The sequence below is a fragment of the Leishmania martiniquensis genome, chromosome 29 (genome assembly GCF_017916325.1).
Source record: "Leishmania martiniquensis isolate LSCM1 chromosome 29, whole genome shotgun sequence".
Taxonomy (NCBI): Eukaryota; Euglenozoa; class Kinetoplastea; order Trypanosomatida; family Trypanosomatidae; genus Leishmania; species Leishmania martiniquensis.
The window spans coordinates 324,532-346,620 of record NC_090164.1 but is presented as its reverse complement, the minus strand read 5'-3'; the positions used below and the strand labels follow the sequence as shown (position 1 = coordinate 346,620).

The window sequence follows — 22,089 nt, the reverse complement described above, 5'->3', positions numbered from 1 at the left end:
TCGTTTGGCGTAAGCAGCAGGAGGGAGCCAGAAGCGTCTTTGAGCATCATTTTGCTTCACAAATTTTCAAACTGAGCAAGCGAGCACTTTGTCGTCCATTCAGCCCTTTGCGTATACACGAGTGCCTTTGTGGCTGTTTTGATACGTACAGAGGAGCGGCACCGGTTACAAGCAAGCTAGGCAGTCCTCAGTGACCATAAGACAAGTAGGAGCCCCATCATGGAGACCCCCGAAACGGCGAGAATTAAAGCGGATGACGCAACAGACTCGTTCTGCAGCCCCTCTACCTCAAGGTAGCCGTCGCCTGTGTAGCAGTAGGAAGTATTCCCAGCCCCGTCGCACTGGAATGTTTTACCGTGCAGCCACGTGTAGATCACGGCACCGTAGCCCCACCGCAGAAAGCTGAGAACGCCGAGAGGAGGCGGAAGTGTCCGCAGGTTCAGCAGAAACCCCGAGAAAATGATGCTATACCCAAAGTATGCGTACGACACCCACATCACCCACCGCCGCGAGGGAAGCAAGGCGACCAGGTACTGAAATGCAGCGTGGGCGCAGCTCACAAGGCCAACCAGTATGGCGAGCGAGTAAGATGAGCGCATCACGAACAGTACAAATGGCAGGAAGAGGGCCAGGTAGACAGTGCGGATGAGCACAACGCGGACGCTGAGACACACGATAAAGCTCAGCGACCCGTACAGCTCTCGCTTCCGGTGGCCGAGAGCAACATGTAATTGGTCGCGCATACTCTCGATCGCGGTGAGGTTCGAAAGAAGGACGAGGACAAATGCCATGAAGATGAGCCCGCGAATGTTGTACATGCCACCTTGACTCTCTGGCTGCAAATGCACCGCGAAGGTGAGAACGATCAGCCCGAGGGACAGAAGCGCTGCGCCTGACAACAGCTCCGCGTCCGCTGCAATCTGCTTTAGCGTGTACCTGAGCAGCACGCCAAACCGCCAGGCGCAAGTTGGTAGCGCACGGGGTGAAGGCGGGGTGCGCGTTGAGGCGCTGCTTGGAGTGGTAGCTAAGTCTAGTGATGACAGGAGAGCTGCATGCACCGATGAGTCGTAGTACTTGGCGGCGTAGAACATGGTCTGGGACTCGCTCTCGGCCCACTCCACCGCTAAGTCCATCAGATCTCCACTGGTCGCCACTTCGACGACCGCGCTAGTTGGTATTGACCCTGCGTCAGCCGCACGGCGGTAGAGCGGCGGCGGGGAAGTGCGGCTCAGGTCGTCGAGCAGAAAAGGCCGCGACGAAAGCCGCGGTGGCGTACACATAGCTGAGAGCAAGCGACTCTCTGGCCTACCGGCACACCTTTGTGACACGGAGCTGCGATTAGAATGGGGGAGTGATGGCGCCTGGGAAGTTCGTAGATCGTCCTCGGCAATGTGCGCTTCCATCTCAGGCCGTAGCAATGCTTTCCAAAGCGGCTGCGGTACGTGCTTGGGTATGCAAAGGCAGTTGAAGTATGATATGGCGTCTTGGCACTTCCCCGAGAACAGCACCACTCCTCCCGTGCCAAAGAGGAGGAGGGTGTCGGCAGCACTGTACAGGGGCATGGGCATCGATCGCGTGCTCAACACCACTGTTTTCATTAGGTCTACGCAGAGTCGGGAGAGAAGCTGAGTGCATTCGCTTTGCTCTACCAGGCCCATGGCTTCGAAGGGGTACGAGAAGAACAGTACCGGTGGGTCCAGTACGAGCTCAAGCGCCACCCGCAAGCGGAACTTCTCACGTTGTGAGAGGTCGGCCACTTTCTTGCGGAGGCCGAGACTGACGAAGTTGGCAGCGGTCAACACTAACTCTCGCGTCCAACTGCGCCGTTCCTTTCGATGGAGGTGCACCACAAACCACAAATTGTCCTCCACTGACAGAAGAGGGACGAAGAGGGACTCGGCCCCCACGTAAGAAATCAGGCGCAGCCGAGTTTGCTCGTCGACATTCGCATCACCGACCCATATTTCCCCTGACGCTTGTGTGCCTCGCCCTGCTATTACCGTCATTAGCGACGACGCTGCGATACCATCCACGTCGGCCACCACGTGCAACCCTCCTCGCCTAAAGTGGGCAGACACAGCCTGGCAGCAAATACGACCACGACGTCGATTGACGTAGCAGCTTTGCAGCCACGGTCGCTGCACCACGGCGACGTTCCGCACGGCCACGTCCATTCCCTCGGTGTGAAACACAGAGTGATAGTACTGTCTCATGCGCTGCCTTTGCACTTCAGCGCCGCAGCTGCTTGCATTGGGGTGCCGCTCAAGCCATTGCCTGCCGGTTGGTGTATACGAGTGCTCAGTGGAGTTGCCCACTAAAGGCATGCCCTCGCCGATCATCCATGAATATGGGCGGATTCGACTGGGGAGAGCGGAGGAAAAGGAGGGACGCTTTCGAAGATCGGGGACGTGTTGTACCGCTGCGGAGCACTTCCATGCAGCCGAAAGTAGGAAGAACACTACGACGGAAGTCGCTTTCACGGCTCCCACCTCATTCCCCGGAGTATCCGCACGGTGGCTTTCGTACAGTCAAGTGGTACCATGGAGAAACGCACCCCTTTCGCCGCACCTCATCTCTGATGTGCTCCATCTGTGAGCGTCTCGTCTCTCATGTTTGATGCAATAACGTGGTGCATTCATTCAAGCTCGCTTGTTCGTGAATACAAAGAGATACGTTAACGTGAAACGCGCAATACGGCGCGCACCCGGCAAAGCGCCAGGGAAAGAAGATGCTCCTTGTCGCGCACTCTGCGCAGTACTCTCCGATCCTTTATGCGCTGTCCCTCTCTTGTTCTCCCTTTCGCCTCGATAAACGCTACACAAGACGGTGTAAGAAGACAGCTTGACAGTCGCTCATGAGGGCGCGGTAACAAAGAGCAGCAGCAAAAACAAAGGATTAGGGAGAAAGAGACACGCACACTCTTGAGAGCTGAGGCGAGGCGCTACAGTCAGCTTCTGCTCCTTTTTCTTTCGTGCCCTGCCCTGGAAGGTCCTTAGAACAGAGCAACCCAAAATATTTTGCTTATCGCCAAACGGAGGGAAGGGACTTAGGGGAGGAGTCGAGGGAGGGCAAGATCCGTAGCCTTCGCCAAACACTTCAACGAAGGCGCCTGAAGAGATGTGACTGTAGAAAAGAGGAGCCACAGTCTTGAATACCTCACTTCTCGGCATCTATTCCTTGAAGATGGGGAAAGAAAACGTTTCTTGATGGTGGCGGTGTGCAGCGTAGTGAAACTAAGGCACGAAGCAACGCACAGAAAAAAACGGAGGGCAAAGAAGTGGTGGAGTCACACGTGCACCTACCACATTCCGTGTCAAGACACTTCACTGTCGGCACAGTGTTCGCGCGTGTCTCCGTTTCGGCACTGCTGTTCACCGCTGCTCACACTCATTCGACATCCTTCACAAAGGGGGGGAGGTGAATCGGCGCAAAAAGAGGGCCGAAAAGGGAGGGCCGCACAGCTTGCAACAACAACGCAGCGACAGCAAGCACAACGCTCGCATTCCTCCAAGCTTCGGCTTGAAGAGGGAAAAGGGGTAAACGCGAGTGAAAATGCTGCAGTGGGCAAAATGCTTCTTTTTCTGGATGGGGAAAAGGAGCGAGGCATGTTTTTTAGGGACAGCACACGTGAAACCCCCCTCGTTGCTGCCACATCGGAAAAACTGAAGGGCTGCTAAACGTACACCAAGCGCTCGCAGTGCTCCTTTACAACCGCCAATGGTCATTGCTCCCACCCGGCACACTGTCTCCTACTCCCAGACTCATCGTAAAGCGTCACGAACGCACGAGCACAAGATCAAGCGGCGCTACTGTGCGCACAGGAACGTGCTCGGGCTGCGTCGTCACCACGAAAAAATGTGCAGGCCGGAGTGTACACATGACGCTCTCCCAAGTATGCACAGACACAAGCACACATCAACATAGCAATCACATCCTTGCCACCCACAGCTGCAGGCGGCACAAGAAACGGGAAAAGGGGGGAAGCAAGGTGTGAGTGACGAAAAAGGAGCAATAGCGAAAAAGAAGGGCGGCAAACGAGAAAAACAGCAACGCAACAGATTCTTTTGAGTTCTCAATGTTCGGTCTTTCCCCCGTTTATCTTTATGCGGCTGCGAAGGGGGAAGGGGCTCTACAAAAAGAGGACGAGAAAGAAAGCACACCAATATGTTATCACATGAGATTACGTGGGTCGAGCTGGTGTGATGTGGAAGCCATTTGATATAGGTGCTAAAAGACAACAAAGCGAAGAAGAGAAGCAGCAGACGTTTCTTTTGTTCGTTCTTGTTCTTTTGCCAAAGACAGGCGATCCCATTGAGGATAGTGCGCACGTGCGTCATCACCTCTTTCCAGACGGCGCCATCTCTATGGACTGCTCCTCCTTCGCGGATGTACTCTTTGGCTTTTCTTCCACCACCTTCGGCGCGGGCGGCGGCCTCGCTGCCTTTCGGCAACGTGCGCCGATACCCAAAAGAGCCTTCTCTGTAATTGGTTTTGAGCCGGCGCCGTAGTCGAACGCGTCAAACACTGTCGACACAACGTGGCTAGAGTTGTGCGTCTCGTGGCCAATGCACTCGATTACGTCAGACACCACCACGCTCTCCTCCGGAAGCTTCTTCTTCCTCAGCTTTTCGAACATCCTTTTAACGTTTTCTTCCGTCAGGTAAGCGCCGACGGCTTCCTGAAGGCCCTCGAAGCCAATGTCAGAGTCACTTTTCTCAGCAGAAGAGGTGATCTTTTCAATCTTCTCCACAAGTTTATCTGCGCTATTTGGCTCATCGCTAATGGAGGACATCGTGTCGACCGTCTCGCAAAGCGCTTCGAGACTAGCACGAACCGCCTCGGGCAGATTCTGGATACCTAAAAGCTGTCGCCGCTGCTCGACCGGCAAGTTGTTCATCGACTTACGAATACTATACCGAGTCGGCTTGATCCACCACAGTGTGTTGTACGGTACACTGCCGTCTTGTGCCAGAGAGTTCCACCACTCCAGCTGCACTCGGAGTGTTTCAGTCCCCTCCGTCCACCGCATGCCGCGTGTTTGGTTGGCCTTGACAAGCTCGTCGTTGTTCATGCCGTCAAGCCCCTCCAGGCGAATGAGCCGGTCATCCTCGCGAGCCTCGTGGTAGCGGCGAATGATCGAGCGCCGCATGATAGGCGACAGCACGCGTGTGGGAAGGAGGGAGTGATACCACTTGTAGACTCCAACAGACCGACCGAGGCCAACTACGATGTTGTCCGGGACCTTGAATACACTAAACGGTCCATCGCGGCCAAAGTATGGCGCCACCAAACGGATGTCTTTGGGGGCGATCGAGTCACCCATAACGGCACGTCGGATCACCTCCTGTTGCTCCTTGTTAAACGTGGCCAACGCCGTGGCCGACAGGTAGTCCATGGCGCGCTGACGAGCACGCAGTGTCTTCATCGCGTCACCGTACAAGCGGTTGCGCCCCTGCGACTCGGACTCGAAAGTCGACGGAATAAGCCCAGGAAACATCTTCAGCGCAACCGGCAAAAGAAGCTCGGCAAACGGAACCACAATGAAGAAGCTAAATGGCACCAGCCGCAACAGATCCTTAGTTGAACTTTCCAGTAGGAGTCGCTCGCGTCTCGTTAAAGCGACACCTTTCTTCAGCTGGCGTGAGTACTTCCAGGCCAAGTGTGTGTTGATGAAGAAGAGTCGAAATCCATGATACACGTGGCGCAGGCCCTCGTAGGCGACACTCATGTAGTACTTCGCCTTTGATGTCGGCTTCTTCGCGATTTGCTGGGTGGCCGCGCCAGATGCCTTCGCTGTCGACTTCGCCACCTGCGCATTAGCGTGGCGCACAAGGGTACTCCGCAGCATTTGCCTACCACCAGCTGTCCGGCAGAAGCTTCTCTGATGAGAAAAGTCCAGGCTAATGGGGCAGCAACGGTGCGGTACCGCGATGGGCGCCAATACGATGTAAAGGAAAAAAGAGAGGCTATGTCACTAAGATCAGAATTTTGAGAGTGTGATGTGCTTTTCCTCTGTATGTTCTCTAGCTATCGCGACCAAAGTAGCACCAATAGGCAAGCACGAAAAGTGTCATTAAATGGAAAGGATGACTTAATCAAGACTACGCGCGAAAAAGGCAGAAGATGCGAGTCATGCTCACCAGCTCCGCCCCCTCCTGTACGTCGCTGAAGCAGGCACCCGCCTCGTTGCTACCCTGTGTGTGTTCCTCGCTGTATGCGTCCTTTTCTTGTGCACATATCAAACAGCAAATTTTGCCCAGCTTATCAATGAAACTGACGGCCGGCCTCCAGTTCGGTATTGGTGCAATGTTCTTTTTTAGTTTCGCCCATATATAAACATGACAGATAGAGGAATAGGCAACACGCGTGCGGAGGTGCGCCGCGTTCGGTCGAAATCTTGTCTCCTCATCTTTACGCCTCCTTCTTTCTTTCATGCTCCGCCGCCGCTTCGGGCTCCACTGCCTCCTCCCTTGCGAATCCGAAAAGATCCGAAACAGCCTCGCACACAAACTGGGAGAGGGATCCTTCCTCTTCGTGTGGTTCATCCCCTACCGACTTCTCGGAAGACGCGAAGACACTAAGAATATCAAAGCTCCATGCCGCCTTGACGTCTCCGTTGTACACTGCGACAGCAACGAATGTCACGAGAAGCCATGGTACGATGAAGAGGAGCGCCGGCTGGCCATGTTGGAAAATCAGCATCGCAGCCATAGTGTTTGCAAGACTCAGGGTATACGCAACCATTGACGTGACAAAGTAGATACTTCCCCTTTTCACGAAGTCTTTCGAGAACACCAGAGTTTGGCATATGAAAAAGCCAGGGACGATGATGTCGCCGAGCCCCAGGAGGCTCTTCTTGGAGTGGTCACCAAAGATCGTCTGAGGGAACACAAACTTGATTGGCCCTTCAATGCTAGTCGCAACTGTCAACATGACATCTGACCCGAATACCCAGAATATGTCGTAGAAGAAGAGGCCAATCAGCAAAATGAAAGAGGTCGTGAATCCACTCACAGGTATCCATTCAAGTGCGCTGACGGCGATCGCAAAGGCCAGCACGTTACTTGCAATCCAGCTTTGAGCGAAAAAGCTGGTGCACCCGATTCCAACGCATATCAGCCCAGTAAGAATGTTGGGCTTGATATACCCTTTTACGAAACTGTGCAGAGCGAAGATGCTCATCACGCTAAGATATAAAGAAGTTAGAATGTTGAAGCACTCCTTTGGAACAAAGCGCAAGGAAACGTATACCAAAAACAGAACGAGTGAACCGCTCAAAGGCACTTGTAGCGCCTCATCGGATCGGATTGCAGTGCTACTGCTCCCTTTCATTAGCGTCTTCCTGCACCGTAGTGCACCCAACGCCACTGCGCAGATTGCGCATGCTGTCAAACAAGTGAGAGCGATGTAAATCTGTGACATTGCAGCTTCCCGAGTAAAAAAGGAATCCAGGTGAGGCGGAGAGCGCGGTATGAAGAGCGCCACATAAAGAGAGCTGAGTAAATAGCAGGGAAACGGGTGCCAGGAAATACTGAGAAAGCGAAAACGACGTAAAGAAGTCATCGAAAAATTAAGGCTGAAGTATGAATGGGTGACTTGTGTAGCGTGTGGCAAAGGCAGGGGGGCATCTGGCCAGGGTGGCAGTTCCTTTTTTGAGGACTGAGAACCCACCCCAGTCTTTCCCGCCCTCTGCACTCGAGGTGATATGTACACCGCCTGTGGCTAGCACGTCCATGATGTGAAAGCGAGATAGCAATCTCCACTTCTCCGATTTTCTCTATAATTTTTTCGTTTCGTTTTCGCATGTCTATTCAGCTTACTGTGGCCCTCGCGCCATAGCAGTGTGTGGTATGATTTCCTTACTGCCTATCTCGGTATGGCGATGAGGAGCCTCAATTATTCCGCTTCCGCTTTGGTGAAGGCAGTTCGCGCCCGTACCTCTCTCTATGCTCCTTTTCCAGTGCCAAGCGTCTTACAGAGTATCGGTGGCGCTTCGACTTGAGGTGCACCTCCATCTGACCGCGACCATATATCAGAGCATTGCAAACTTCGCACTTCTCCTGGCTAACTGGCATGCGAAGAGCCGGCTGCTGCTTTAATGGGAATAATGACGTCGCGAGAGGCTGCACCGGCGATGCCATTAAAAGAGCATCCAAAGTCCTTTGAACGCAAAGCAAAGTATCCACACCCTCTTCTGTCCACAGTTGCACAAAGTGTGTCGGTGATTCTTTTAAGGGGGAGGAGTGCAAAAGTGGAAGCAGCCGATTTTGAATCCATCGCTCCTGCTGACGCGCGTATCGTCGAGTATTCGACTTGATTTGTGTAATCGCACGTTCGAAATCACTGCTGGTTATTAGTGGCGAACTACAGTTAGAAAAATATTGGGAAAGCTCTTTGCATCCAATTGCCTCGGAGAGACCGCTATGCGGAAGGTTTCCGCTACTGCTCAACCAAAACGCTCTGACCTCATCCAGCATTCCGCGCTGAAGCATCAGGTCAACGCGCCTGTTCAGAAGGGTGTCCAAAGCCTTGCGCTCCATGCGGACCCACACAATAAAAAGCGCGTGGCTATCGAATCGCAACTTTGGTAATCGAGCGTTGAAGATGCTCGATGGCGCCTGCCCAGTGGCATCGTAGATCTCAAGCAGCCGCTTGATGCGACGGCAATCATTTGGGTGATATCGCAACGCTGCTTCAGCATCGACCGCGTTCAGGCGCTCCCACAAGCCGCCCTTCTCGTCTGAATCAAGATAAGACAGAGTGGAGGGCTCGCTTTCGTTCACTAGCGAGTCAGCAAAAATTAGTGCTTGAGCGTAGTAGCAGGTTCCCCCGCAGACAATTACAGCTCCATCCTCGTGCCGCTGAAAGAAGTCAGCTATGAAAGACGTCACGATGCGTTCGTACGAGTGAACATTGAAATTAGAATTGCCCGACAAATGCACTTCCGCCTCGTGGCAAAACGCCTGTTGCTCTGCAGAGCTGTAGTTGTCCCAGTTAACAGAACCATCATTGTTGAGAAACCCTAAGCTAACATGGGTCACTCCGCCGAGATCCGCAGCCGATGGTTTATTAGTCAAAATTGGAAGATCAGTGTAGCACTGATAAACATCACAGTTGATGACAACAACATCCTTGTAATGATAAGCACGCCTCAATTCGTGAGCGAGGTGAACCGCCACCTTTGACTTTCCACTTCCAGTCGAACCAATAACAAAAAAAATGGGCCTGTTGACTGCCCGCATCGCCGATCCAGGAGCGATAAGGAGAAGAGATCGCAAGCGGTCGAATCCGCGTCCTTATACGAATAATAATGAAAAAGAGGGTAGGTCCCCGTTGAGAATCACGCTGATGAGAGGGTTAGAGGTATGGCTGAGTATTGACTTATCACTTATCAGCCCTTTGGTCGCCGCGCATGTTGTCACCAGAGCATCTCCCTTAGGAAGCGCCGGTAAAAGAGTGGATCTTCCTCCAACTCCATACGCACTCTGTGGGTGTTGCACATTGCTCCCAGGCTCTTACTTTACCATTTCTTCCTCATTGGTTCCCCGAGGAGGAGATTTCCCTGAGCGCAGTGATTTTTATTGTTACTAAGTGAAAATTAAAGCAGATTACCGTTCAAGCTGCGGCTCATGAAGTTGACAGTTACCATCGACTGCCACCTTTGCAATAGCGTCCTCTTTCTTGACACTACCAGGCTCGTTCGACGGGCTCCCCGCCTCATTCTGGGGGTGGCTTTCGGGCGTTTCCTGCAGCTGCTCCTCTGCATCTGTTTCCATTTCGCTTCCGCGTTGCTTGAATGGATCGCCGCAAGGGTAGTTCCAGCGGGTGCAGAACGGGATTCGCACAATGTCTGTCAAGTTGTACACCAAGATGCCGACGACAATAATGAAATAAGAAACAAAGAAAAGCTTTGTCGGGGATATCTTAAAAACGGTCACGTTCCAGATAATGCCATAAACATTCACAGTCAGCAAAGATATATTTGCGAAAGCCGCGCTGGAAATGATGAAGATGAGCGGCATAGCAGTGTAAACAAGCAGCATTGTAACTCCAAAGAGCATCTGAAACAGCCACTCTTGCCCCGTCCATGAGCTACGATTCGGCTGGAAGGTTTTCCACTCTACCGCAAAAAACTGTATCGTGGCGAAAACCAAGGCGAACGATGACATCATTGCCAGGTTTTCCACAACTGGGATGAAAGCCGGAACGTTGAGGAGTTCTTGCGACGAGTTGGATTCTCCTTCCTCTGAAAACGTGCTGGCGGGCTCCTGTATGTCGGTCTGAGTCAATCCCGATGTCACTTCGCCGCTCTCGCCAGTGCCTTGATTTCGGCGACAGCAATGGAAGATGAGCGGTGGCTTTGATGGCTTCACGTACCACTCTGTCAGCACGTTGCTTGTCGCATACAAAAAGCTCGAAACCAAGCACAACATGTCCCCAAGAACTTCCTGACCCCCACCCTTGCTATGGGATTGTCCATGGGCGTCGAGCACAATGAGAAATACTAGTCCACCGATCGCAATCGCACCACCGAGAACGTGCGTGACAGCAAATTTCATTCGCAATACAACAAAACTCAACACCATGACAGAAGGTACAGTGAAGCAACTGAGAAGCTGCACGGACATCATGTTTGTAAACTGATAGGCAAGGACCACCACGTAGTTGGCCTCGAGATCAATCACTGCTAGGATGGCATACTTCCACCAACGCTTGAGAAACTTGAAGTCGGAGAATCGTTGCCCGCGGTATTTGTACAGTATAAAGGTAAAAGAGGGAAGATAAAACGCAGCGATGAAAGCATATGCTGTGACAGACTGGAGAACAGGGTAGCTTGCGTTGCTGTTCAAGAGCTTTGTAGTCGAGACACCAGTGAGGGAAATGAGGAATGCTAGTGCCTGGCCCAAAAAAAGCCTCTTGAGAATCTTCCCCACTGTGCCGAACTTGCAGCTGGCGAGCGACACCATTTTTACTTCGTGATTCAGAATGTGCTGTACGCGCTCACTTGGCCCCAATGTGTCACTTCCGCTAGCTCTTATCTGAGCTAAGACGAGAAAAGATGAGGGGTCTAAGAAGAGGCATAGTGATGGAGATAGGGCGCCTGTTGCATCAGGGCTCAGGAGTGAATCCGTCGGCAGAAAGAGCAAGGCGAGCTGCCGCTACATGCCTCCATATTGCCTGTGGACGAAACTGTCAAGAGTTACTGTTTTCCCCTCTTCTTAGAGAAGGATGAAGACATTCCTTGGCAATAGAGCCTATGTAGTACTTTGTAAAAGAATTGGGAAAGCGGCTTATCTGACACGAGTCAGCTGATCGCCCCCAAGGTTTCCCTCGAGCCAAACATCGCTCAGCTCCGCGAAGAATTGATCTCATATCACACAGGAAGTGCAACACAGACATTGCGGTAGCCTACTTGGAGGCGCTTTCCTCATCTCACGTGAACTTTCCTTCCTTATCCCAAAGTTTTGCATGTTCCAGCAACCACCCTACGCCAGTTCGAGGTGCCCTCCCTGCTTTCCATTATCGCCTTTTCTTTCGGCGAGAGCTCTTCCAACAAGCACGCGCTCCCTTCTCGTCTTTCTAGCCCTTTGCAAAAAAAAACGCTACTGCCAGCTGCTTTTGCGCCGCGCCAAAAAACGCCTTTAAACGGCCCGAAGGCACCCTCCTACTAAGACAAAAAGGGGGCCCACATCAGGGGGGTACCTGGAGCATCCTGAGAAAGACGCAAGCCCCACAAAACCCCCAGACACACCACCGCCCTTTTCTCAGGGACAGTTCCCTTTAACACATCCGCCCAAAAAGCACCGAACACACCAAGACGATCCGCCCCCCCCCCGCGCAGTAGCAGACCCCAGGCCTTTTTCCCCAGGACGCCACTCGGTTCCGTGAGAAACCAATCTTAAGAGAAGAGAAAAGCCATTTTGGCAACCCCAACGACGCACAAGATCCCACACGGAAAATAAGAAAAGCCCTCTGCCCGGAACCCCTTCCCGGCGCAAAACCCCTTTCCACAACCAAGGAATTCCGCAAACCACTCTTGCATGAAAAGCCTTCACCAAACCTTCGTGTGCATCCCTATGGAAACCACCACCCACCCAGAAGCACCCCGCCAATTCACCCTGCGTCGGCTGAAAAACAGACATGACGCTGCTCAGAAACAAATGCATTTGAGCAAGCCGGACCGCGCCCCCACCAGAGCTAAACGAGCGACAAAATTTCCCAAAACACTCCCAAAGAATACCGCCGCCCCCTTGAGGCACGAAGAAAAGCGGCCGCGCATTTCCAGGAAATGCGCTCAGCACCCAAAAACTACCGAAAAAAATCCTTTTTCGGCCACCAAGAACCACGAAATACCACAGCCCTTCCTTTTTCCATGCCGCGCCGAACCACACGAAACCAAAACCATCGACCCCAATTAAAAACCCACACAAGCGCCCAAAAAAGCATCTCTGAAACTTGCACCTAAAAGATAATCATCTTACACTCCATGCGCTGTTTCCTCCCTGACGCCAAGCCCCCATGCCCAACAGCCCCGCGGAATGATGACCAAAAAAGCCACGACCCACCCCGCAAGCCCTGCCACAGACACTCCCAGATGGCAACTCAATTTTGCTATCATTTCGGAAAAGTTGAGGCGATGGAGAGAAGGAAAACGGTTTACCCCCGCCTCAAAGCGGGACGCGAACCACCTAACAGACCTTCAGATCAAAGAGCAGCAGTGTGTTAGGAAATCGAGATGCGCCCCAAAGCACCTCACCTTCCCCACCCCTGCCCACCCACAGACACCCCGGCAAGGAGGCGCAGATCGCCACACCCCTCTTGTCCACGTGGCGCCGCGACTGCGCCATGGCACCAAAAGCCGAACCGCCGCCAGACCAACCGAGCCGTGCACCCAGCGGGCCGCTTGCCTTCCCACCCACCCCCGCCTCATCCTCGCACGCGCGCTGCGCGCTCAGAGCCGGACGGGTCTCGGCGAAACGCGTGCCTCGGTCCAAGTGCACAGCACACATGGCGCCGCACGAGGGCAAAGGCGGCCGCACCCGTTAGGCAGCGAACGGCAACGACCCACGAGCGGGAAAGATAAACCCCAGCGAGGCTGCTGCCAGGCCCCCGCCAAGACGCTCGCAGCCTCGCAGCCTTTCCGGCGCACCATGCTTTCCCACGCTGCCCGTAGCCGCGGCGTCCCACAATGTTGTGCGCCGGCCCCCCAAAGGGCGGTTTGGCGGAGACGATCGTGAAAGCCGCGGCGTTCTCGCCACGCTTCCGGCGCCGGCGCCGCGTTCGCTCGCCCGGCAGGGGGCGAGACCCCACACCCCGCACACGCGCACTTTCGGGCAGTTTCGCGAGCCTATGCACGCCCCTTTCCACCACCACCGCAACCCCCCTGCTCTCCGCCGGCTGCCCTGTTCGGATGCGATGCGCCGTTTCGGCTGCGCTTCAAGGTGCGTGCGCGCGGCGCCCGCACTTGCAAACCACGGCGGAGCCGCTTCCGCCTCCACGCGGTCGCTGGCGTAGGTGGCGCCCTCCGCCTTCGCCCCGCCCCCCCCTTTGGCAGCCGTCGCGGTGGCGCGCCTGGGCGTCTTGCCGCGGCCGCCTTGTGGCGCCCTGTCCGCCGCAGCGCCCACGGGCAACAGGAAGCACGAGCCACGCACCCTTAGCCCACACGCCACCGGCGCCCTGCGCTTCCCCCGGGGGCCGCGCGACGCAAGCGGCAGCCCAAGGCATCGGCGATCGCATGCTCGGCTCGGAGGAAACATGGTGTATCCGGCGACCGCGCCCCCCTGGCATTGGGCAACGCCAGCCCAGACGCGCCCGGCGCAGCCTGCTGTAGACCCCCGCGTGGTGCACGGCGGGGCTCGGGATGTCGGCCTGGCGCCGGCAAGGGCAGCCGTGTCTGCGAGTCATGCGGCTCGCGCCCGCTTTGCCAGCGCGTCACCCCCACCAAGGGCCTTGTGGACAACCACCGATTGCAAAGTCGGTGGCAGACGCGCGCGTCAGCATCAGGGCGGCGGGGCTTGCGCTGCGCGCCTAGAAGGGGGGGCGCCAATGCCGGCGCGCCGTCTGCGTTCCCTTGGCGGGGGCACTCCGCCGGCCGCCGCCCATCGGGTGGCGTGCGCGCAAAGAGCCCCCAGGTGGCAAGCCCCATCGCGCCCGCACGGGGTCCCCAAACGCGCCCTGGCGGCGCCATCGTCCCGCGTGTACGTGCGGTGGCACCTTTCGGCTGGCTCCCCCCCGGGGCGCACGGCAGCAGGGCCCGTATGACGCCGCCTGCGGTGGGTGCTGCGGGTGTGAGGCCAGCGGTGCGGATGGCGTGGCGCGGCCGGGGTGTCTTGCTGGGGTCCGTGCGGGGCGGTGCGCCACAACGGCGGGGTGGGCGCCCGGCGGGTCTGTGTGGGGCTCTAGGCGTGGGCCGCGCCTTCCCGGGCTTCCTGAAAAAGCGGGTGCGGGCGCGACGGGCGTCTGGTAAATCCGTCGCCCAGCGAGTGGGAGAGCCGCCCGCCTTCGGCCTCTCTAGTGCGGGGCCTTCTGCCTACCCGGGGCGCGTCGACCCCCCCGGCAGGCGCTGCTGCCACCGTTCTGCCTGGCCGGCGCTGGGCTTCCGCATGGGGAAGGAAGTCGGCGGCCTCCAAAGCGGGGCGTTGGCGGTGGGGCTATGCGGCTGTGGCGGGCACGTGCTTTCCACATCGTCGCGCAGCGGGTGCGAGGCCCTTCGCCCGAGCAGCATGCAAAGGTGGCTTGGCAGCATCGCCGGGCGGGGGCGGGCGCCAAATGACTTGTCGACTGCTGCCCGCGCCTCGCTGCCAATGCGCCGGCCTTCTTTCTCCGCCTTGGGGGCGGCGGCCGCCCTGTCCCGTTTCCTGCGCGCGTGGTCTGCGGTATTGGGGGCGGGCCGGGGGGTGTTTCGGGGCCGTGCCCTTTTCTCAGGGCCTGCTCTTCGGATAGCTGGCGTGAACCGACCCGGGAGGGAGGGCGGTGATCAGGCGATGCGGAGGGTACTTTTCCAGGAACTGCCGCCCGTCGGGTATCTGAAATGGATCGCGTAGGCGGTTAGTAAATGAAATGGTACTTTGGCGTTTTGGAAACGCAGGGTGGTGCGTGGTCGCGCTTCGTTAAAATCTTTTTTTTAGGTGTGGTTGCATGGGGTATCGGGGGTCAGGGTCTGCTTAAAGGTACTGATGCCGGATTTCGGACAGCTGCTCCCGTGGCTGTTAGTGGTGGCGGCGCGCGTTTAGGCGGGGAATCAAAGGAGCGGGGTAATTGTTTCAATTTTCCAGGAGTATCACAGGGTGTTTTGAGGGGCTCGGGTCACGGAGGGGGGCTGGGCGCGGATTTGGTTGCGCTTTGGGCCGGAAATTAACTTGGTGCGGGAGGATTAGTGTTTTTCGCAGGCGATGAGGAAAAAGGGGTAGGGCGAAGCATGTTTGTGGGGCATCTTTTATTTGTGGGTAGGGGCGGGGGTGCTCAAGCCATGGCGATGTAGCGGGGCGCCGCCCAAGCCTGAGGGAGCGCGATGGCGTCAGCTTCAGGGCGGGACTTCTCTGGCGGAAGAAAGTTGAGTGCCGTAAGCTTAGAAACAGCGGGGATATTTGGAAAGCGGTGGCTGCACTTGTTGCTGGAAGCTCACTGCGAGGCGTAGAGGGGCAAAGGCACGCATGCTCTCGCACGAGGTAAGCTCTAGCGCTTTAGGAACGGACTGAAGGTTGGCTAGGCTTTTGAAAGGGTCGCAAGAGGGAGGAAGCATGTTGGTTGGCTACTGTAATTGATCTTGTGAATCTTGCCGCTTCTTCCTGTTCGAAACTTCGATGCGTTTTTGATTTAGCACAGTCTTCTTAGTGGCGAACGCGTCTCTGAAGCGTTGTGAAAGGTGTGCTCACCAGCAAAGGATAGGGATCCGTCTCATGCAATATCCGAAAACCTGCAGGTTGCCTCTGCTTTGGCTTCAATCAAACCGACAGCTCTTGTGAGTGCCTACGACGAGGTTGTTCCGACTTTCCGTGCCCGTAGACTTTTCGAAAGGTGAAAAAATAGTATTCGGTGATAATGCGTGACAGAAATGACGTAAAGCAAGCGAAGTGGAAAGCACTGCCAAAGCAACGCACCCTGGAGCTTCGCAAAAGGATTTCCGTATTATTTTGCAGTTTATTCGAAGTGTTGGATCCGCAGCACTTGGTGTTAAGGCGATGTTTTTCAGCAAGGCCATCGTTGCGAAAGTGCACATGTTTGCGTGCCGCGGCAAACACTCCGTCCCTTTTGACAAATAAGCTGAAACTTTTAATCTTCATAGGCTGTCATGAGATGCGAAGAATATGAGGCATTCTTTTCCTCGCGAAAACGAGAGGATGCGCGGTGAACATATGTAGGTGGGTTAGTTGGGATTGTAGCGGAGTGTGCCATGGATCGATGGAGGGTACCCACCGCTTCTGGTAGTGAGATCAATAGTCTGGTAGCCAAGCCCGTTTGGCATGGAGAAACTGGCCATCTTCAGGCACTTGAGTAACCGCAGATTGCGCATGCGATTAGCAAGATGACCGTCCTTGGGCTCATGGCGCCCCTTGCTCAGATGTGTTTGGAGATTCATCTGCACACTTGCTGCTCGAGGTGGTGCCATCGGGGTATTTTCAAAAATATGGACTGCGTTAGTGCATAAAAGTTCACCGATACTCCAAAGCTGCTTGCGTCACGCCCTGAATGCGTTGATGATTCTGCGCACGGTGAATGTGCTTATAATTAGGGTACAGTCGAGAGTTTTCCCTGTTAGAATTCTACTATTCGAATAGAAATCGAAGTTGCATATTCTCTCCCTCAAAAGAAAAGCGTTTCCCACCTTGACAAAGTACTTCTGCTCAGGCACCGGCTTCGAAATGTACTTAGGCTTTAGGAGCATCTTCACTGACTCTTTTCTTGCTAAACTCTTGCTCTTTTCCCACATTTTCTTTGGTAGATATCGGGGGGGGGGGGGAAGATGAAGATCTTCGCTACGTTAGACCACACATGCTCGCGTTGCGGTAAGACGCTTCGGGAAGCTGCTCTCAAAAAATCTGTGCACTGCATCCAGTGTAACAGATGGTACCACCAAACATGCTTCATGGCTGACACAGGTGTTATTATCGAGGAAAAGGCATCAACAAGCGACCGCTGCGCCTGCTGCCTCTCGGGAGCGATAGACATGAAATGGAAGAAGTACCCACACCACATGAACAAGTACGCAAGAAGCTTTCTTGCAGACGGCTTTTGTGTAGTTCCGCTTACTGAGAAGAAAACGGAGCTTCATCGGATCACACAGGACCTCTCCTCGTGGAATGGTGATCTTCTTCGTTACTTTAAAGCATTACTCAAGACGTACGAGTGCCAGGCAGAGATAGGGGGTGCAATTCCGACGCTCGAAAGTGGGTATTCTAATTTTCGTCAGCGATGCCCGGGGAGGTTTGAGATTATAGCAGACTTTATCACCTCCCGAGTAGTTCCCCTGGTCGAAAATGCACAAGCGATTCAGGAGACACTCAACGCACTCCTTTGCAACAAACACCTGCAAATCGAGAAGAAGGTGATGTCTTCCGGCTGCTTTCTGTCGCTGACGGGCAGTGAAACGCAAAACAGGCACACCGATGGCCCAGCACTCAGCAATATTGTGAACCTCTTTCCCTATGCCATTAACATTTTTGTACCCTTGATTAGTATTGACAGCCGCAACGGCACAGAATTTTTTCCTGGGTCTCACATGGTCGGAAATCCAACACACAGGAAATCAGTTTCCCCGCCTGTCCCTCTTGGCAATGCACTCCTGTTTGACTATAGAGTTGTTCATCGTGGTTTGCGCAACGCAAAAGCAGATCCTCGCCCTTGCTACTACGTTACGTTTTCGAGAAGCTGGTACCAGGACACGTACAACTTCAGTGCGAGGCGCTACAAGAGGCGCCTCGACGTGCATCCTAATCTGTTAGAGAGCAGAGAGGAGCGTATGACGAAAAAGAGCCGATCCGATGGCGAGAGAAGCAGCGTTTCGAAACACCATTAATGGAGAATCATTGCTGTTGAAGAGAAGAAGCGGACATGCAGAGATGCCTCTGAGTTTTTTCAGCTTTCAGATGAAAACTGCTTTTTGATCTTTCTTCATATCGCAAAAAAAAAGGCAACGTTTTCTTATTACAGGGCTTGCATCGAATTCGACTACTAGAAACGGGGGGATACGTCTCTGAAAGAACAAGGGGTGCCTTTTCCGTTCTTCCATTCAATGTCAAGTACTGCAAGGTGTTGGCCACTCGACTCAAGCTCTATGCGATGTACTGGGCATCTACTAATGGCTATGATGGTGCTTGAAGTGAAGAAAATGCTACTCTCTTGCTTCCTCTTTTTCTTTGTTGCTCCTCGCTTTCCTCTTTCACACGCGCTCGCCTCATGCTCAAGATTTCCCCGAACCTTTTTTCTGCACTTTACCAAATGGGTCTTCTCACTCTCCTTCGCAAGCTCAAGCGGAGTGAGGCAGAGCCGCGGATTTTGATTCTGGGCCTTGATAATGCTGGCAAGACTTCTATTCTCCGCAAGCTCTCCGACGAGGACCCTACTACCACCCAGGCGACACAGGGGTTTAACATCAAATCCATCAACTGCGAGGGGTTTAAGCTGAACATGTGGGACATTGGTGGCCAAAAGGCTATCCGTGCGTACTGGCCGAACTACTACGACGAAGTAGATTGCCTGATTTACGTCGTCGATGCTGCCGATCGGCGCCGCCTAGAGGAAACGGCGACAGAGCTGGACGCGCTCCTCCAGGAAGAAAAGCTTCGAGAGGCGCCTGTACTTATTTTCTCCAACAAGTGTGACCTCGCCACTGCGCTGTCACCGGAGGACGTGGGCACAGCTCTTAACTTACACAGCTTGCGGGACCGCACGTGGTCAATTCAAAGATGCAGCGCGAAAACTGGTGAGGGTCTACATGAAGGCCTGGAGTGGGCGGTGAAGAATCTGAAGCATAAGTGAGCAGCTGATGGCGCCCCTTTTTTATTTTCGCTTTTCTGTCCCCAGACGCTGATCGGCGCGTCCGTGACAGTCTTTGAGAAAAAAGAATATGGAGAATTCTCCAAAAGGTAACAATACGATAGAAGCAGTCTCCTTTTTCCTCTTATGTACCTGTTCTATAGTTGTCCATGTAAAACGGCGGATACAACGGGAGCCGGTTGCAGAAACAAAGCGCAAAAGGTAAATGACGACGCTTCTAAAGAGACGGTTACTCACGAAGATGACGTTTCTTTTCGCCCCTTGGAACCTCTATCCTCGAAGCTAAACGCGTGTAATGCTATCCAAGGCATGCCAAAGGGCCAGTTGGTCGCTGTGGCTACCCAGGGAATCACTTGTGCAGCAAGCAGAATCGGCGTATTAGCACTCTTCTTCATCTATCTGAGCGGTGGGCATGATTTCCACGATCTCGCAACACCAATCCTCTTACCTCTATCTTTACTGCCTCACTCACACTTCGCATTGCACGCGTGATGTAGCAGCTGAGTTTTCACTCGCACGCGAGGAATAAGAAGGAAAAACACATCTTCGCTCATTTGAAGAAATTTACCTACTTTGTAAATAGAAGGCAAAATGTTTTGCGCCGTAAAGCACCTGCGCGCGCCGCTCGCAACTTTGAAGCCAGTGCTCGCCGACTCGATCGCAATGCAGAACACGATCCGACGGATGATTGGTGTGACGACAGCACGTAGGGTGAATGCGAGCGCTATCAACAGCATTGCGGAAAAGACAAAAGGTGAGGGGCTAGCAGGGACAACGGCAGTAGTTGCGCGCGCTCACCTTTACCTACTGTCACGGAATCCAACCGAAGCCATTGCAGAGATCGACTCTGTTCTTCCAAAGGTGCAAAACGAAGCGCTAAAGCGTTTCGCGATCGGCATCCGCCTGCGCTCACACAGCGAGCTGTTGGACATGAAGGAGGCTGCACTGAGCGTTTCAGGCGGGGCTACAGAGGCGGAGGTGTCGGACCTACGCTCCAAGCTACAGGGTGATTACAAGGAACTGGTTGCAAACTCTCCCGGCTGCTGGCTCGTTGAGCTCGGCGCAGCGGAGTACACCCTTTACACAGGTGCGAGTGAGGGGGCTTACAAGCACTTTTCCTCGATCGAGAAGAGGATCGAGGAGTACATCAAAGCCCCCATCAACGTCTCGGAGCTGGTTGCGACCACCGAAAATACGAACGAGTTCTCCTTGATCGGGTTTCATGTGCGACGCGCACGACCTGGGGCAAGGCCGGAGGGCGTCAGTGCCGTGGTGGCTGAGGGGATAGCAAACGTGATGGCCGATCCTACTGCCGCAAAGGCTCTTGAACAGGCGAAAAACGCCTTTGGTGTGCAGATGACAGACGAGGAGGCTTTAGAGCTGGCGATCACGCTGCAAGAAGCTGAGGTGCGCCATCATTTCCACAATTTTTTCCCAACAGTCCAAGACCACTACGATCGCTGGATGTCAGAGGCCGCGCAGTCGGCGCATCAGCTGATACAGGAGGCGTTGACACCCCACAACGCCGGTCTCAAGCAGGAGGCGATAGAGCGAATCCGTGCTTCTGTGCCCAGCAAGGCTTTTTACGACTCGGAGGAGAAGCTACATGCGCTTCTGAAGTCGGCACCGAAGGATAAGAGTATCATTGCTTCCGTTCGTGAGACCTTTGGGCCTGGCCCGAGTACACCGATCAGCTCGTCGGATCAGGCGGTTGCTGACGCGGTGGAGTCCGTGCACCTGGCGGTAGCTTCATCGGATACGGCTGCAGCGACGGACTACGCAAAGCGCGGAAAGGAGATCGCCAAGGCGCTAGCGAAGCAGCTGCTCTACCGCACACAGGTGCAGAAGTCTGTTGCATTGACCGCGATGAACCGCCTGCAGGAGGCTGTGGAAGCTGTCACTCCGGTGATCCATGCGAACGAGTACATCTACATGTGGCGCGCACTCTTAGCTCGTAGTCGTGCCTACAAGGGTCTTGGGCTCATCACCAAGGCGGACAAGGATCTGAAGGAGCTCGACCGCCTCAAGCAGAGCCTCACAAAGCGCACGCCATACGAGAAGAAATAGAGATGGGGAAGTGATTGCGACAAGCATGTGCACTTGCACTCACCATTTAGTAACGTTAGCGTGTTTTCGTCTCCTTAAAAAAAACCTAGCGAGAATTTCTCTTGTCTTCACTTTTGTGTTGGACGCTCCACTCTCGTACTCTTTTTCCTCTTTTTTTTTCGCGTAGGATTACCACGTCCTTGACGGGTGATACCTCAGCGTCTAATACCGCATGGGGTCCAGCACCCCACGCTCCGTGTGGGGAGGCCAAGCAGACCCCATTCCTCGCAATGCAGATCCGCCTCTACCGGTGACAAAGGGTCAGGTGGCTACGGCGTGGCGAAGTCAGAGGGACACATCACTGCTGGTGTGGGTGGTGAGGTTCTGGATGGCGCTGCGTCGGAGCGACCCGCGACAGCGGGGGCGCCTGTGCCCTCCGAACGGTATGCGCTGCGCCAACGCCACTGCTGGGCATGTTACCCACCCTTCACAGCGTACCGCCAGGGAGCCTGAGCCGCCCCGAGGAGGATGCGCCACGTGGTGGCTGCGGGAATGCTGGTGACACTGAAGTGAGGTGTGAATCGGGGGTGGGCTGAGCTCGAGGCGGCGCGTTGCTGCAACGCGTGTCTACCGGTGCTGCGCATCACACGAGTCGGGGCGTGTGACAGGACGGGAGGAGAGTGGAGCTCGACTCCTGCTTTATGGCGGAATGCACACATTGGGAAAACGAGCATGTCCGCTTTTTTGACCACTGTGTGTGGTGTACATACGGTGACTGACCACTTGCGACTCAAAGAGAGGGAAACAAAGCGAAACAGCACCTGGCACAAGGAGCGCACACACGCTACGCTTGGCGTGTGCCTTCAAGCATGCAATAGGGTGAAACGAAAGATAAGGCGTTGTTGTCGCGTGTCGTTTTTGCCATCTGGGCAAAAAAGAGATCCTACTCAACCTTCTTGCCCTTCTTTCGTGTTCATCTTTCTCTTCTCTTGCTCAAGTGTCTGCAGCGAAAAAAAGGAGGACGAGTGAGCGGCGCACTGGAGACGG

The 22,089-nt window shown here is 54.6% G+C and overlaps 8 protein-coding genes across 8 annotated transcripts; 3 read left to right on the top strand and 5 right to left on the bottom strand.

Moving 5' to 3' along the window:
• Positions 1 to 176: 176 nt before the first annotated feature.
• On the bottom strand, positions 177 to 2,339 carry LSCM1_04387 (uncharacterized protein; the record flags this gene model as incomplete). Its single annotated transcript, XM_067321896.1, has 1 exon — positions 177 to 2,339. The coding sequence occupies one exon, from the start codon at positions 2,337 to 2,339 to the stop codon at positions 177 to 179; it is 2,163 nt and encodes a 720-aa protein (XP_067176991.1).
• Positions 2,340 to 4,336: 1,997 nt separating this feature from the next.
• On the bottom strand, positions 4,337 to 5,848 carry LSCM1_04386 (uncharacterized protein; the record flags this gene model as incomplete). The annotated part of the gene is made up of 1 exon (XM_067321895.1): positions 4,337 to 5,848. One exon carries the CDS (start codon positions 5,846 to 5,848, stop codon positions 4,337 to 4,339), a length of 1,512 nt encoding a protein of 503 aa, XP_067176990.1.
• A 563-nt stretch (positions 5,849 to 6,411) lies between these two features.
• LSCM1_04385 (uncharacterized protein) lies at positions 6,412 to 7,422 on the bottom strand (the record flags this gene model as incomplete). Its single annotated transcript, XM_067321894.1, has 1 exon — positions 6,412 to 7,422. The coding sequence occupies one exon, from the start codon at positions 7,420 to 7,422 to the stop codon at positions 6,412 to 6,414; it is 1,011 nt and encodes a 336-aa protein (XP_067176989.1).
• A 470-nt stretch (positions 7,423 to 7,892) lies between these two features.
• LSCM1_04384 (uncharacterized protein) lies at positions 7,893 to 9,242 on the bottom strand (the record flags this gene model as incomplete). The annotated part of the gene is made up of 1 exon (XM_067321893.1): positions 7,893 to 9,242. One exon carries the CDS (start codon positions 9,240 to 9,242, stop codon positions 7,893 to 7,895), a length of 1,350 nt encoding a protein of 449 aa, XP_067176988.1.
• Positions 9,243 to 9,608: 366 nt separating this feature from the next.
• LSCM1_04383 (uncharacterized protein) lies at positions 9,609 to 10,967 on the bottom strand (the record flags this gene model as incomplete). The annotated part of the gene is made up of 1 exon (XM_067321892.1): positions 9,609 to 10,967. One exon carries the CDS (start codon positions 10,965 to 10,967, stop codon positions 9,609 to 9,611), a length of 1,359 nt encoding a protein of 452 aa, XP_067176987.1.
• A 5,996-nt stretch (positions 10,968 to 16,963) lies between these two features.
• Positions 16,964 to 18,016, top strand: LSCM1_04382 (uncharacterized protein; the record flags this gene model as incomplete). The annotated part of the gene is made up of 1 exon (XM_067321891.1): positions 16,964 to 18,016. The coding sequence occupies one exon, from the start codon at positions 16,964 to 16,966 to the stop codon at positions 18,014 to 18,016; it is 1,053 nt and encodes a 350-aa protein (XP_067176986.1).
• A 380-nt stretch (positions 18,017 to 18,396) lies between these two features.
• LSCM1_04381 (uncharacterized protein) lies at positions 18,397 to 18,978 on the top strand (the record flags this gene model as incomplete). Its single annotated transcript, XM_067321890.1, has 1 exon — positions 18,397 to 18,978. One exon carries the CDS (start codon positions 18,397 to 18,399, stop codon positions 18,976 to 18,978), a length of 582 nt encoding a protein of 193 aa, XP_067176985.1.
• A 609-nt stretch (positions 18,979 to 19,587) lies between these two features.
• Positions 19,588 to 21,063, top strand: LSCM1_04380 (uncharacterized protein; the record flags this gene model as incomplete). Its single annotated transcript, XM_067321889.1, has 1 exon — positions 19,588 to 21,063. One exon carries the CDS (start codon positions 19,588 to 19,590, stop codon positions 21,061 to 21,063), a length of 1,476 nt encoding a protein of 491 aa, XP_067176984.1.
• Between the last annotated feature and the right edge of the window lie 1,026 nt (positions 21,064 to 22,089).